This window comes from Brachyistius frenatus, unplaced genomic scaffold, assembly GCF_029030835.1.
Source record: "Brachyistius frenatus isolate BFR_SWC_R1_liver_20210118 unplaced genomic scaffold, ASM2903083v1 Contig_25, whole genome shotgun sequence".
NCBI lineage: Eukaryota > Metazoa > Chordata > Actinopteri > Embiotocidae > Brachyistius > Brachyistius frenatus.
Window position 1 is genome coordinate 3,843,881 of NW_027210624.1, and position 15,236 is coordinate 3,859,116.

Below are 15,236 nucleotides of genomic sequence, written 5' to 3' on the forward strand. Positions count from 1 at the left end.
GTAACAGTCCTCATGCTGTCATTAATGTGACTGTTATATAAGGATCAGATGCAGGTTCTGACCCTCTCTTCCGTCATGTGTTATTATTTTCTCCCACTTTAATCTTCACCCCAGGAGCAGCCCATCTCTGATCCGCCTCATGCGTACAACGCCTCCCTGATGCTGCCCCTCCACCAGGCGCCCGTCTGCACCACCCTGGATGGGTTCAATGTGGGGCGGGGCTACGGCCTGGTGGATGCAGAGGACTGGCGGAGCTACGAGATCAGCACTCTGGCGGTGGAGGTGTGGCACATCCTGGAGTTCGACTACAGCCGCTTGCCGCGCCAGAGCATCGGCCAGTTCCACGAGGGCGACACCTACGTGGTGAAGTGGAAGTACATGGTCAGCGCTGCAGGTCAGGACTGAAATCATGTATCATGTTTTCACAGAACATTAACGTATAATCTTACATTGAAAGACGTTTAAGAGAATATTTGACAGTCGAGTTAAAAAATTTGATATTAAGAATATTTTTGTAGTTTTAATCAATAGTAATGAGCCCCCCCGGGGTTATGTTGTAGAAACAACTATTTATGTGTGAATATGTGTGAACTAACCAACAAACCGACGAAACAGACTGCTAAACTGTGTTTTAATAATGTAAAAGAGTGAGATCAGTTCTCTTTTTTTGTGTGTTTAGATTTTCTTGATACTAGTGCTCTGGCTCTAGGTTTCAGGAGAACAAGCAAACTATGATGTTTAAACTGAAAATATGACTAAGTTGCCTCTGCTGTTTCTTTTCTTTTTGTTTTGTAAAGCAGAATGAAATAAACTAGTTGGTTATAGTATGCTATGACTTTACAGAGAGCAAAACTCAGAATATAAGAGTGCAGACAGCTGAGGTAACGAGGGAGAGTTTGATCACTGCAGTGAACAGAAACAGGAATTTCCCATCAGTCAGGGCTCACAGCAGAATACAGTTGATCACTGACCTCTTCAGCATGTTGTAGTTTTCCAGAGCCATGTTCTGGCACACATCTCAGATGAATGTCTCTCTTCTGAATCTTTTACCATCAGTTGGGAAAAGACAGAACCCAGAGCAGCTTAAGATGGCGGGACCCGGGAAGGAGAAATGCTGCTACTTCTTTTGGCAAGGCCGCAACTCCACCGTCAGTGAGAAGGGAACTTCAGCACTCATGACGGTGGAGCTGGACGAGGAGCGGGGAGCACAGGTACACTGGAGACTGTCTGTCTGTCTATCTGTGTCTGTGTGTCTGTGTGTGTGTGTGTGTGTGTGTGTGTGTGTGTGTGTGTGTGTGTGTGTGTGTGTGTGTGTGTGTGTGTGTGTGTGTGTGTGTGTGTGTGTGTGTGTGTGTGTGTGTGTGTGTGTGTGTGTGCCTGTCTGTCTGTTCATGTTCACGTTGGCATTTTGTGTGAGCGTGACGGCGTACTGTCATCTTCACTCTTCTGCTGTGTGACTTCCTCCAGGTTCAAGTCCAGCAGGGTAAGGAGCCTCCATGTTTCCTGCAGTGCTTCAAAGGAGGGATGGTTGTCCACTCAGGAAAGAGAGAAGAGGAGGAGGAAAACTCACAGAGTAAGCCCACTTCACTGCTTCATTAATCAACACAAACATACAGTTTGCTCTCTGCTGCTAATCCATTAAACTTTCTCACTTACTGACAACTGTGCTGTAAATTAGAGAACAGAATATAAACCACCCTGAGCTAAATTTCCAGGAGCTATGCAGTTTTCCACACCTCTAAACAACCGAGTTTCTGTCTTTAGGGTTCAACTAACACCTCAGTTAAAGACGTTTTCTTCTTCATCTCTTAATATGAACGCAACAGTCTTTAATATAAGCTTCAGCTAACATGTGAAAAAGACACTTGTGACTGTCACTTCACCTCTGCCCTCTTCATATCAGATGACTGGCGTCTGTACTGTGTTCGTGGGGAGGTGGATGTGGAGGGCCACCTGCTGGAGGGGGCCTGTCACTGCACCAGTCTGCGCTCCAGAGTCTCCATGGTGCTACTGAGCGTTAGCCAGGCCCTCATCTATCTGTGGCACGGCTGCAAGTCCCAGCTACACACACAGGAGGTGGCACGGACCGCCGCCAACAAGATCAAAGAGCAGTGAGTGGAAACCTTTTTTCCCCTAAAAAAAGTTTTCAGGAAGTACGATTTAAATTGACACTCTTCTGTTTTTGTCCAGTTGTCCTCTGGAAACCGGCCTCCACAGCAGCAGCAAGGTGACCATCCGGGAGTGTGATGAGGGGACAGAGCCCACAGGATTCTGGGAAGCCCTCGGGAGGAGGGACAGGAAAGCGTACGACTGCATGCTGCAAGGTGGGACAACTAAAAGTACTACTTGTAATACTACTGAATTGTCCAGCATTCAAATGCTGAAGTAAAAGTTCTGAAGTAATTTCAGCTACTGTACTTGATATCAAAGTAAACCTTCTTGTGCAGTAAAATGTCCTCTGTGACTGACACATTCTTACATATGAAATTATTAGATTTGTAACTAATATTTTACTGTTGAGCTGCTCCAGGTTTAACTAATTTTAATGACTTTAAATACACCTCAGATTCCAATGAGTCATTTCGGGATGTTTGTTCTGGGTCTGCTGAGTTCTAAACTTCTTTTTATGATCGATTAATCTGCTGATTATTTTCACAATTTATCGCTCGGTCAACTAAACATCTGAAAATGGTAAAATAAATTCATATCATCAATCATTGGAGTCCAAAACTCCAAAACATTCAACTGACATGAATCCAAGACCAAAAAAAAAAAAAATCTATAATTTCTCAGTTGTTGATACATTTTCTGTTGATCTATCAATCATTTAGTTGACTAAATGTTGTAGCTCTAGCAGGTTTTTAGAGACAAGATTTTTCAGTCTGGCAACCCCAAAGGCTGCTGCTCATGACCTCTGACCTATGAAGCATTAGTGAATCACATATTAAGTATCAACAAAGCTATTAGTTGGCCCAAATAAGTTCAGAGGAAGGAAAAGAGGAGAAAACTGCTTGCAACAAATCCAGCGCTTTGGTTGTTTGACAATTAGTTTGCAGACTAAAGGAGAGAGAGAAGAATTTATGTCACCGAGTCAACTGATGGTTCAGATGATGGTATGATGGTATCAGAACTATGACAGTGGCAGTCATGCACAGTGAGAGCTTTAATACAGAGATACATCAATAATTTCAACATTTCAAAGATTGAATCAAGTTTTATTCAAGTGTTTTGCAAGCTGGTATTTCAATTTATGTAAAACCTCAACAAAATCTGCCAAAAATCTGAAATTAAATCTAGTTGGAGAATTTGCATCCCTCATAAAGGTGGAGTGAAACTCAGTTGTTGGTTCATATTTTGGCTGTTCTGATTCTGGGAGTGTCACTCTGGTGTTCATCTCCTCTTTCACTATTTGGCTATTTTCCTCAGGATCTTTTCCAGCGAACTGCGATCCCTTTCTTCAACGAACTTCTGACACAGCTTACTAAAGTCCTGGTGACCGGCCAGTTGCTGAAGGATGGCTTGTCCATGGGGCCTGTAGAGATGTGGGTTTCTTATTTAGCACTTTAGTGTATAAACAATAGATTGAACAAAGAGCATTTCTCACAGGAGACACGAATCATTAGGTTTTACAGTTCTTATCCTCGTGAAGTAAATGCAGCGATAACTCACCTGACTTCAGCAGCAGCGTCCAGACACATCTTACTAACAGCAAGAAGGAAGTTCTGGGTGAAGGTCTGGCGTGCTGTCAGGACTGCAGCTGCTCCCATTGTGTCAGCCATCAGGTGGAGCTGTTGAGCAGCACTGACTCTCACTGTAGCACTCAGGTGTCTGAGGAAGGCCAAACACAAACAAATGTTTCATTTCATTTTCTTTGATTGCTGCTGCTATTTCAAGGACTCTGATCCTCCACGGTGGTCTTACTTCAGCCCTGTGTTCTGCAGAGCAGGCAGCACTCGACTGGGACTGCAGTTCTTCACCAGGTCCTCCAGGGCCATGTTGGCCTGCTGCTGAACAAATACATTTGCATTTGCTTGTCCGATCCTCCGCAGCAGAGCGTTCCCTGTTCTCTCTGCCTGAGGGTCCATGTCCTTCTGCAGGTGGACGTAAAGTGATCGGAGGGTGTCGATCGCTGGGCAGGACACCGAGGATCGCAGGTTTTTGACCTAGAGAGAGTAAGAATGAACATCAGCAGTCAGTAGTCACGATTACAACACAGATGCACCGCAGTGTGTGCACTTATAGACACACGTGGACATAAGGAGAGCAGCATTAGAATGATCTTCAGTACCTCTTCTATCACTAGCAAACACACTTCGTGCAGTTTGACCATCAGTGTGTTGGGATGGTGCTGTGCCAGAGATCGGACACATCGTAGTCCTTCCACCTTCCTCATCCTGTGTTGAATTAACACAATTACTTCACTGTATTTTGCAGCTCCAACATGTAAATGTACATCTGCTGAGCCGTTTAAAGTAGCTGTCGGCAGTTTTTGAAGTCACTGAACTGATTCAAGAACTAAGAATTTAAATAATTTACAATCGATTATCTCTGCGGCCCATAGAAATGGCATTAGAGCCGACTACTTGGCTTACGACAATGTTTGTGTCTTCTGTGTGAGGTCAGAGTCTTACCAGTCTTCTGAGCTCAGCAGTTTAAAGCAGAGAGGGAGACTCTCTGTCGGGTTACGCAGTGGCTGCAGATCCTCCAGGTTCTCATTGTCTGCTCTCTGGAGTCTGCAGGTACTGTCTGGCTTGTTGTTAGTGCTGATGGTCTTTTCAGGGTGCACAAATGTCCTATGAGGTCTGCTCTTCTGAGCTCGGGGTTGTGGGCGTTTTGGGTGTCGTGGGCGTTGTGGTGATTGTGGGTGTCGTGGAGGTTTTGGGTGTTGTGGTGATTGTGGGTGTCGTGGAGGTTTTGGGTGTTGTGGTGATTGTGGGTGTCGTGGAGGTTTTGGGTGTTGTGGTGATTGTGGGTGTCGTGGAGGTTTTGGGTGTTGTGGTGATTGTGGGTGTCGTGGAGGTTTTGGGTGTTGTGGTGATTGTGGGTGTTGTGGTGATTTTGGGCATTGTGGTGGTTTTGGGTGTTGTGGTGATTTTGGGCATTGTGGTGGTTTTAGGTGTTGTGGTGATTTTGGGCATTGTGGTGGTTTTAGGTGTTGTGGTGATGTTGGGCATTGTGGTGGTTTTGGGTGTTGTGGTGATTTTGGGCATTGTGGTGGTTTTGGGTGTCGTGGGTGTTGCAGAAAAGAGGTGGCCAAGTTGTGCATCAGGTGGTTCATAGACTCAGTGATTGCATCCATCTGATGTTTAGCTGTCTGGAGTCTGTATCCTTTGATGTTTTTGTCTGTTCAGATTAAGATACAAATATTGATCAGTTACATTTCTGTTTGCTTACATCTGACAAGTACAAAACTAGAGAAGAACATACTAAAGGGGAGATGAAAGAATTCCAGTCACTAAGTCAACTGACATTTCAGTAGAAACAGGGATGCAGTGCTATTTGTTGAATTACGGACACAGGCTGGCGCATTAGCACACATACATATTACATGTATGTAATGCACACCCATGGGGGCCGGACGGCTCGTTTCTAAGGTGTAACCACTCCTCCTGCAGTGGCAAGTCAATCGGGTAGCCTATATGTCTAGGTGATCGTCTGACTTCGGTCACAACACATTCCTGCAAATGTTTCACAATAAAAGCCTTTTTAATAAAGTGGAGTTTCTGTACCAAAAAAAAAAAAAAAAAAGTGAGGGGGCTTTTAATTTGAAATAATACAGGAAGTCTTGAGTTTGTATTACCGTCTCATGCAGTAGCTTTGACAGCACAAATGGCAGCGGGTCATAGCAAGGCTTCAGGTTAATACATCTCAAATGTAATCACAACAACTTTTACCATTCTATTTGTTTTTATCGTCTCTCTTGAACGACATGCTTTGGATCGTCATACACTCAAAACATGTAAACGAATCAAGAAAACTGTTGCTGTTTAAGTAAGAGATTTGTTGCGGTGCAGCACTACACCCGAGTAGGTGACAAAGCTTTGAAAGTGGCAGTTGTGAACAGTGAGAGCGTTTAGTTCGTATAATTTAGATACAACCCTGTTTCTGAAAAAGTTGGGCGCTGTGTAAAAAGTAAATAAAAACAAATTGCAATGCTTTGCAATTCTCATTAACCCATATTTAATTGAAAATAGACCAAAGATAACATATCAAGTGTTGAAATTGTATTGTTTTATGGAAAATGTATACTCATTGTGAATTTGATGGCAGCAACACATCTCATAAAGGTTGGGACAGGTGCAGCAAAAGACTGGAAAAGTTGTGTAAAGCTAAGGAAAACCCCTGGTGGAACATATCACAACTAATTAGGTTAAATGGCAGCAGATCAGTTACATGATTGATTATAAAAAAAAAATTTTTAAAAAAAGGATCCCAGAAAGGAATAGTCCCTCAGCATTGAAGATGGTTTGAGGTTCACCACTCTGTAAAAGAACGTGTCGGAAAACTGTCCTGTTGCCTGACAAATCAAAATTTGAGCTTCTTTTTGAAAACCATGGATGCTGCATCCTCCACGCAAAAGAGAAGAGAGACTACCCAGTTTGTTATCTGCACTCAGTTAAAAAGCCAGCATACGTGATGGTACAGGGAGGCATTACTGCATATGGTATGGGTAGCTCACACATCTGGGAAGGAACAATGAATGCTGAACAATATATAAAGGTTTTGGAGCAACATATGCTGCCACCCAGACAACATCTCTTTTAGGGAAGGCCTCGCTTATTTCAGTAAAACAATGTCAAACTGCATTCTGCAAGTGTTACAACAGCATGGCTCTCTAGTAGAAGAGTCCAGATGTTAAACTGGCCTGCCGGCAGTCCAGACCTGTCACCCATTTAAAAAAATGTGCTGCATTATTAAAATTAAAAATTAATTTGAACATTTCAACACTTAATATGTTATCTTTGGTGTATTTGTAATTAAATATGGGTTCATGAGATTTGCAAATTATTGCATTTTCTTCTTATTTACATTTTACAGTGTCCCAACTTTTTTGGAAACGGGGTTGTAAATCACCAGTATTAACATCTGTGATGCATGAATCATATTGTAATATCTCCCTCATATGAGTGGATGGAAACTCGGTTGTAGGTTTAAATGTCAGCCCTTGCGACTCATCAGTTTGTGTGTTAAAGAACTGACCTGCTTCTGTGACGTTTGCTGTCAACACAGGCAGACGACGCACTCTTCTGCATTGCGGCGGAAGGATTGTTGTTGGCGAGAATGGGGTGAAGCATGTGTAGGAGAACGACATGTTATCGGGGGTTGTAATGAACGGGATGGCCCTCAGCTCCCTGGGAGTCTCAGTGTCCACTGAGCTAAGGAGGCTGGCGGGAGGTGATGGGCTGATAGTCTGGCGTCTGTCAGTGTGCAGCTCCTCCTCCTCATACTCATCCACAGTGTCTGGACTTAACAGGTGTTGCTCTGTGCCTTCAGTTTCTTCAGTAACAGGAGGTACAACTGTAAAAGGTCCCATTCGCCATAGTCGGAAGGATGGTGCAGGTCTGGGTTTGAGATGACGAGCTGGGGGATGAGGTGAAGGGAGGGGGTCCTGCTGTTTGAGGAGTCCCAGTCTCTTCAGCACACTGTTTTTGAGGCCTTGCTGTGAGGTGTACAGTCTCTCCGTCTGCCGGAGGAGAGCCTCACTGTGAGTAGTCTGTCTGTTCGGGCTGCTGCAAACACCAGGACTCTCATGTTTCTGGTGGCTCACTATACTCTGGAATTATTATAAAAAAAGAAGTCATTTCAACAGTGAGGTCAGTTGAGTTCAAATATTATTACAGTTATTACAGTATGTTACAACTGGTCTGATTCTTCACAACACTTCAGTTTGTTAAACTGACTGAATTATCTGACTGAATTATTTGAGTGCAAATGTGCATGTTCCAATCAGGATATAATTCCTCTTTCGGTAGCACTTAGTTATTGTTTGGCAGCATTCAATTATCAAACAATGAGCTTTTAATTTTAAAATGCACAATTTAGTTTGAGCAAATATAATATAGAGGTTTTTGGGTCAATAATTACAGATTTAAATCTGTAACTGACTTTTTGACAAAGTTAAAATATTTGTTTGGTGGACTCTGTGTACTGAAAACCTCTCGGTTTCAGAGAATCAGCTGGTTGTACTTACATCATCATCAGATTTGGACATCTGCTTTGAGAGTCGAGAGAAGAAATTTGAAGTCATAACTTTCCCTGAAAATTCACAAACGAGTCAAGAAAAACTTGTCTACTCTAAACCAGATCAGTGTGAGTGTCAGCTGCAGGTTCCACCTGACTCAGAGCTCCACTGTGTGATGTGTCAGTGAGACCTGATCAACATTCCAGGATTCTAATTTATGCACATGGAGAGAATGTTCTGTGATGCAGTGAATTTGAATCAAAACAAATATTTCTGTCCACATTGATGCTGTGTGTAGCTGAAAATCTGGTTTTAAATCAGAAAGTGGTTCAGATTCAAAGACATGAACAGTTCTGATAGAGAACTGACATCTTTCACATGAACTCCTGCTGCCCAGACATGAATCATTTTCTTTGTGAATGGATTTTGGTTGTTGTCTGGTTTTAGTAATAATTAAATTCAAATCACTACTAAGTTATACATTTTTTGTTTGATTTTTGTAATCGAACTATTTACAGATGTTTATTTGCCATTTTAGTCCAGTGGTTCCCAACCTACGGCCTGGGTCCCACCACAGGGTCACCAGACAAGTCACTAATTCTCTGCTCATTAAATCACAGCAGAAGAAGGGGGAGCAATGAGATGATGTCATATACAGACCGCCAGTCAAACCTCAAACAGCGGGAAACAACTTTGAAATAGTCATGGAAATATGATGTTTATGTTTCAGCTGAATGGAAACAATTCTGACAACTATGAAAAGTAATTGTAGTCAGCTCAAATAATTGCGATCAGCTGATGATGGAATTATTGTGACACGCATTGTGTTTTGTCAAATATGAAATTATTTCATCATTTTGGAACTTGAACAGTGATTTAAGTGATACCACTTGAATAGTGTCAATGAAACATGTCTCATAGGTCAGAATACCACCAAAAAAAAAAAAAAATCTAAAACAAGATAAATATGATTTTTTTATGAGTTCACAAGCCAGCAAGTTTAATACTGATTTAAGTCTTGACCATGCATTGTTTTTATAACGTTATTCAATGCTGTTTAATGTCAAATCTTAACCTGTAAAGTAATTAGTAGCTGTAGCTGTCAGGTGAATGTAATGGAGTAACAAGTACCATATCTCTTTCTGAAATGTTGTGCAGTTGAAGTATAAAATAGTGGCAAAGTACAAATATCTCAAAACTGGACAGGAAAACTGCGATACACAATAAAAGTACAGCATTCAGGTAAATGTATTTTGTTGCTTTCCACTGCTGTAAATATAAAGGCAGATTGCGACTGGAGTAATTTTACAAGTGTAACTGCTCATGTGTTTGTTGTTGTTGTTTGTTGACCCTCAGATCCAGGCAGGTTCAACTTCACCCCTCGTTTGTACCAGCTGAGCAGCAGCTCAGGGGAGTTCACAGCTGTCGAGTTTCTCTACCCATCCAGAGACCCCAAGCAGGTCAACTCCATGCCCTTCTTACAGGAGGACCTCTACTCGGCCTCCCAGCCAGGTACACGCACACATTCGATATCTTGTCTTCACACAGTTTGTAAACTGTAGCAGCTTTAATCTCAGAGCAGTAAAAGTCCCCCAGGCTGGCTGGACAAAGCATGAAGCCTTCTGTAAAATGTATTTGTGTGTATATACTTTGTTAAGTGATGCTTTATTAGATCACTTGTATGTAAACTGTTCTCTCAGGTAAGCTTGTTTAAACACACCAGTTCAGAGACAACTGAGAAATAAAAGCGCATCAACAGCAGTTCTTTAACCAGAGCGTTCATACCCGTTAACTCTGGTAGGTCAAGTAGGTAAAAGTCAAGACAAAGCACTGTTGATGATAATAATTGTTGTGGAACCAAGAGGGACTAATAATGATTGTTCAGATCAAAAATGCTTGATTGCAGCTTCCAGCAGCTTTTAATTTTTTTTTTAAAAAAAAAAAAAAAAAAAAAAGCAATTCGTTGAGTTTGAAGAGATTTTCTTTTGGTGGGAAAGTAAAAATTGCAAATTGAAGACATTCATTAAACTACTACCTAAAAAAGGAGTCCGATGTTATCACTTCCTGATAATAAGCATACTGTAAATCACATAAATATTTTGAGTTCTAATCTTTTTTTTTTTATTGTTATAAAAAGTTTATATGGTGAAGTAGTTTTAGAAAACAGATAATCTGTGAATGGAACATAGAAAAAAGGCCCTTAAATGCTTTTTGATCAATATTAATTCAACACAGGCCTACTGTATGCACAAAAACTGATTTTACATTTTCCTAATTCCTTTGATAAGATAACATTTCCCAGAGAGTGGGATCCATAACTCCCAGCTTTTCCAGTCAGCCAGTGTGTCGTATGTTTTGATGATGAGTCATTTCTATCAATAAAACTTTTTTTTTTTTTTTAAAGGATTACTTTTTGTCGCACAGCTTCTAATGAGTTTTGCAAAATTGCAAGCTAATTATTGCAGAGATTGCCTGAATTTGCATTAATTATTGTGACCACAAGATCATGATTTCCTGGAAGGCCTAAAGGGGTTTCTCCCTCAAGCTTTTTAAATATCCAATATTGTATAAATTCAAATTACCTTCTCTTTTTGGATCATAAAACAGGTGCTAGAAATACTTTGAAAGTGTCAAAATGTTGAGACAACAAATAAATGCACACAGCTTGTATTCATCAACGGGTGTGGACACAAAATTACACTTGGCCTGAGCACGTGTCACTCAGAAGTTATTCAATCAGAGAGAGAGAGTCATTATTTACAACGTGCCTTAAAGAAACAGACATGAAGCATCCTGTTCTTAGTAGAGCTGCAGAGACACTTATTAGAGGAGATGTAAATCAATATTATGCTAATTCTGTGTACTTAACACCACAAAATATCTTATGGATTCCAGAACTGCAAATAAAATACCGGAAAAGTTCAAAAAATAAGTCTTGGTCTAAAACAAGTATCACTCCTCTGTTACTTCAGTGTGTTCTAAAGACTTTGGAGGACGCATCGGGACCAGCAGGTTCACAGGGAAGATAACTGTCTTTCTTCTTACCTCTTAACACTGAAGAGTCTGTCTGTTCTCCTGGAGTCCTCAGTTCTACATGAACACATGAGCTTGTAAACCTACAACCAAATTCTTGTTTTCTCTCCCATGATCAGCTCTGTTCCTGGTGGACAACCACCATGAGGTTTACCTGTGGCAGGGCTGGTGGCCTCAGGACAGTGAGAGCACCGGCTCGGCCCAAATCCGCTGGGACTCGGACAGGAAGTGTGCCATGGAGACGGTGCTGCAGTACTGCAGAGGTATTCCTCTTTATTTTTCATTATTAGGAAACACATGCTCTCGGTGTCACTGTCTGGTTGTGCGATGTGTTGGGATGGCGTGACTTGTGAGGCCACTTGTAAAGTAAATTATAGAAAAAGAGAATCCTGAGGTGCTTTTTAAAAATCAGTGACGTCTTCTTGGTTTGTTTCCCCAGAAAAGAATGACAAGAAACCCCCCAAATCGTATCTGATCCACGCCGGTCTGGAGCCGCTCACCTTCACCAACATGTTCCCCAGCTGGGAACACAGAGAAGACATCGCTGAGATCACAGAGAGGGTGTGTGAATCAAATTGTGTTATCGGATCATAAACCAGTTCAGCTCTCAGTGTCTGAATAAAACCATCAGTGAACGCTGAACCAAAACACACATTCTTGATCGACTCTCTGGGTTTTTGCATTAAAAAGTGTATCATTCCTGCGTGTGTGTTATCAGGAGGCAGAAGTGTGTCATCAGATTATCCTGGTGGAGGACGTGCTGGCCCGGCTATGTAAGACCACATACCCCCTGGCAGATGTTCTGGCCCGGCCGCTGCCTGAGGGAGTCGACCCTCTTCGCCTGGAGGTCTACCTGTCTGATGAGGACTTTGAGGTAAGAGCCTGCCGTCATGTGACTTTCAAGCTGCTCTGGTTTCCTTTAAACACTCGTGACACCCACATAAACAATTTACATTTAGATAACTGACAGAAAAGAGAAGAGATTTTCCACTGGTTGTAGTCAATTATGTTGCTGAATAGCCATTTTAACAGGCTATTGTGAGACAATAGAAACATGCTATTGTCATTGAAGCACTGGATTGAACTAATGTCCATTATAATTTGTTGAATTGTTGGGTTTCTCTGTATAATATTGTAATGTCTTGCTGTAAGGACTTTAATGTGTTAAGTGCCATGAAATAACCTATGTTGTGATTTGGCGCTATATAAATAAAGTTGAATCACAACATTATATTGCTTAAATATAGCAGGATATGTTCTATTCAGACTCCTGAAAACATGGCGACTACATCAGAAACATGCAGTTGTTCTTTATATGTATTTCAGCCTATCATCGCCTTCTGTGAACTTTTCATTATTATTATTTTTCTCTCTCTGTAACTTGCCCTCTGACTGGGTCGTGGTGAATGTGTTACTCTGATTTTACCCACCAGTATGTTTTGTACTGTTTGTATTGGTTGAACAATGGAGATGTAGGTTTGATGGTGGGAATCAGTTGTTGGTATGTTCACAGGTTCGTAGCACGCTGTTGAACACAATAATAATAATAAAGTAAAACATTTTCCAGGTAAGAAGATAGATAGATATTTACTTAGTTAATTAGTTAATTACTTACTTACTGACTGACTGACTGACTGACTTTATTAATCCCGAAGGGGACATTTTTTTAAGTGATGTATCATTTTAAAGCTGCACCAGTCAATATTTCTGTCTCAAAGATGTCTTGTTTTGATTTTATGACCCACCACAGCTCTGTTTTTAATCAGCCAAAAGCAGATCAGTGCTGCTGTAGAATATCATGCTCTGTTTATTGTTCCTCCTTAAATCTGCCTTTCTTCTGTTCTCGGACACTTTCAGACTTCTCTTCCCTGTTTGTGGCTCTCAGCCACAAACCCCACTAATTCCTGCTGATGATTTAGATCTTTAAAAGATATTTCACAAATATGTAGATTTATTTTATAGCCAGAGGTTTATTAAAATCCTAAAGAAACATCCGGAAACTCTTTAGTAAATGTCAAACAGGAGTTCTTTGTTAGGAACTATTTTAAGCGGCGGATGAGTTGAGAGTATTTCAGTCAGCAGTGTGTGTAGGACTGAGTCGAGAAAAACTACAGTGTGTGTGTTCATGATAATGAAGGAACTCATCATGTGGTGTAACAGTGTCTCGCTGTTGTGTTTCTATTAGATCAATTGTTATCGGTTTATTCTGACGTCTCCGTGGTTTGATTTTTGATATCTATCCTGTTTGGATCTTGTTCACTCCTTTTTCTTCCTTTTTTTCTCTCTCTGATCTCGTATCATTAATCGTGTCATGTCTCCATCCTCTCCTCTCTTTGTAAACTTCTCTGTGTCATTCATTCCGCCCTGCAGGGTGTAGGGGTTTATGGGAAGGTGAGTCATCTGAGTTGAGCATGGACGAGCCGGACGCGCTGTAAAGCATCCTTGTTCAACGTTGTCACCCATAATCCGTTTTCTTTCTAACTCTTTATTCCTTCTGATTTGAGTTCTCTCGTTTGTTCAGCATGCTGTTCACTCACAATCACACGTTTGTGGACTGAATCCTGGAGATGTGGCGCAAACAAACGTTTTTGTTTTTTTGACTGGAACAGATGAATGATGTTTGTTTTTAATCACAAACCACTGATGCATGAGTGTGTTCTCAGAGGTTCCTCACTCACCATGCAGGCTGCAGGACTGATTGATTGGTTTGGATGTCTGATAGATCAGTACAGTAGGTGATTATGTGACTTGTGTTGCTCCCACAGAAAGCCCTGGAGATGAGCAGAGAGGAGTACGGCGGCTTGCCCGGCTGGAAGCAGGTGAACTTGAAGAAAGCCAAAGGTCTTTTCTGACCGTCTGAAACGGAGAGCTGCTGAGGGCATCGGAGGACGCCATTAGGAAGTGGTGTGGGCTTGTCTTTTGTTTAAGTCTGCACACGGCAGGGTTAACCCCTCAGTGGAGGGCTGAGGATGGATGAGAGGAGCTCCGAAGGGCTGATCGGTGGACGAGAGGTGTGGCAGCATCTCGTGCTGCAGATTTCCCTCCTGTTTATGTTGGTGTTTTGGTTGTAGGAGACACATGTGGGTGGATGCTCCTCTGAGTGAATGTGTTAACAGCACTCCTTTAAATGTACACTCTGTTAATGTATGTACATATTTACTATATGCAGGACAGCCAGTGCTGTTACATTGTCAGCCTTGCAGCCATCTGTTGGAGTAGTAGCAGGTCTGTCAGCCTGTTGGACTCACTCCCCATCACACGTGTATGTTTGTGCATTACAAATAAATTATATTTATATCAAGTCCATACAGCAATTTCTAAAAAAGCATCACAGATATTCAGAAAGTCATGAAATAAAGTGTAAAATGAATGTTGCAGAGGTTTGTGTGGATGTAACGGAACGTCTCTCTTGCTGTACAGATCACTATTTGCCATTTACAAATCAAATGAAGCAGCTTCATGTAGTGTCATTATGGAATTGATCATCACAGTGAAGATACAGGCTTGTTTAAAGGCAGAGTGATAATCAACTGTCTTTGATTTGAAGTCCTTCAGTGTATAGTGCCTTGCTTTGTGTACAGTTTATATACAGATCCTAGTCAGCATTTTCAAGACTGTTTTGTGATATAAAGAACTATTAGAGAAATAAACCGTTAAAAAAGTTTTTTTGTTGTTGTTGTTGCCTCTTGTTGTTTTTTACCACACTTCAACTCTTCTCCATGATGATGTCACACTCATTTGCACACGGGTAGTGGGTTTAACTCCTGGAATTGTATTATGTGAGGTGAGTCCTTGTATCAGCCACTAGAGGGCACTATAATACAAGTTTCTACAGAAAGTCAGATGATCAAACTTGTGGTCAATTCTGATCGATCACTGAACCCACTGTATATGCTATAGTACTGTTCTGCTGTGGACACAGTTCTTTCTCTACAGTAAACTGATGAATGTTGCTCAAACAGTATTTACTGCTCCTGCTTCAAGGAACAATGCTCCTTGAGGGAGTCAGTGTATAAACCTG

At 41.5% G+C, this 15,236-nt stretch overlaps 1 protein-coding gene across 16 annotated transcripts in view; it reads left to right on the plus strand.

Annotated features, from left to right (window-relative positions):
• The window catches only part of svila (supervillin a), a 77,030-nt gene extending 62,163 nt beyond the window's left edge, over positions 1 to 14,867 (plus strand). For 13 of the 16 annotated variants that reach the window (XM_069698081.1, XM_069698072.1, XM_069698067.1 and 10 more), the window contains 11 exons: positions 115 to 394; positions 1,057 to 1,211; positions 1,468 to 1,573; positions 1,904 to 2,111; positions 2,191 to 2,324; positions 9,539 to 9,694; positions 11,335 to 11,478; positions 11,655 to 11,776; positions 11,934 to 12,089; positions 13,586 to 13,606; positions 13,981 to 14,867. In XM_069698081.1, coding sequence (XP_069554182.1) covers positions 115 to 394; positions 1,057 to 1,211; positions 1,468 to 1,573; positions 1,904 to 2,111; positions 2,191 to 2,324; positions 9,539 to 9,694; positions 11,335 to 11,478; positions 11,655 to 11,776; positions 11,934 to 12,089; positions 13,586 to 13,606; positions 13,981 to 14,067 — 1,569 coding nt within the window. In that variant the 3' untranslated portion in view covers positions 14,068 to 14,867. The remainder of the gene's footprint in view (positions 1 to 114; positions 395 to 1,056; positions 1,212 to 1,467; positions 1,574 to 1,903; positions 2,112 to 2,190; positions 2,325 to 9,538; positions 9,695 to 11,334; positions 11,479 to 11,654; positions 11,777 to 11,933; positions 12,090 to 13,585; positions 13,607 to 13,980) is intronic. The other 3 variants (XM_069698069.1, XM_069698071.1, XM_069698082.1) reach the window with 1 other exon arrangement.
• Positions 14,868 to 15,236: the final 369 nt, after the last annotated feature.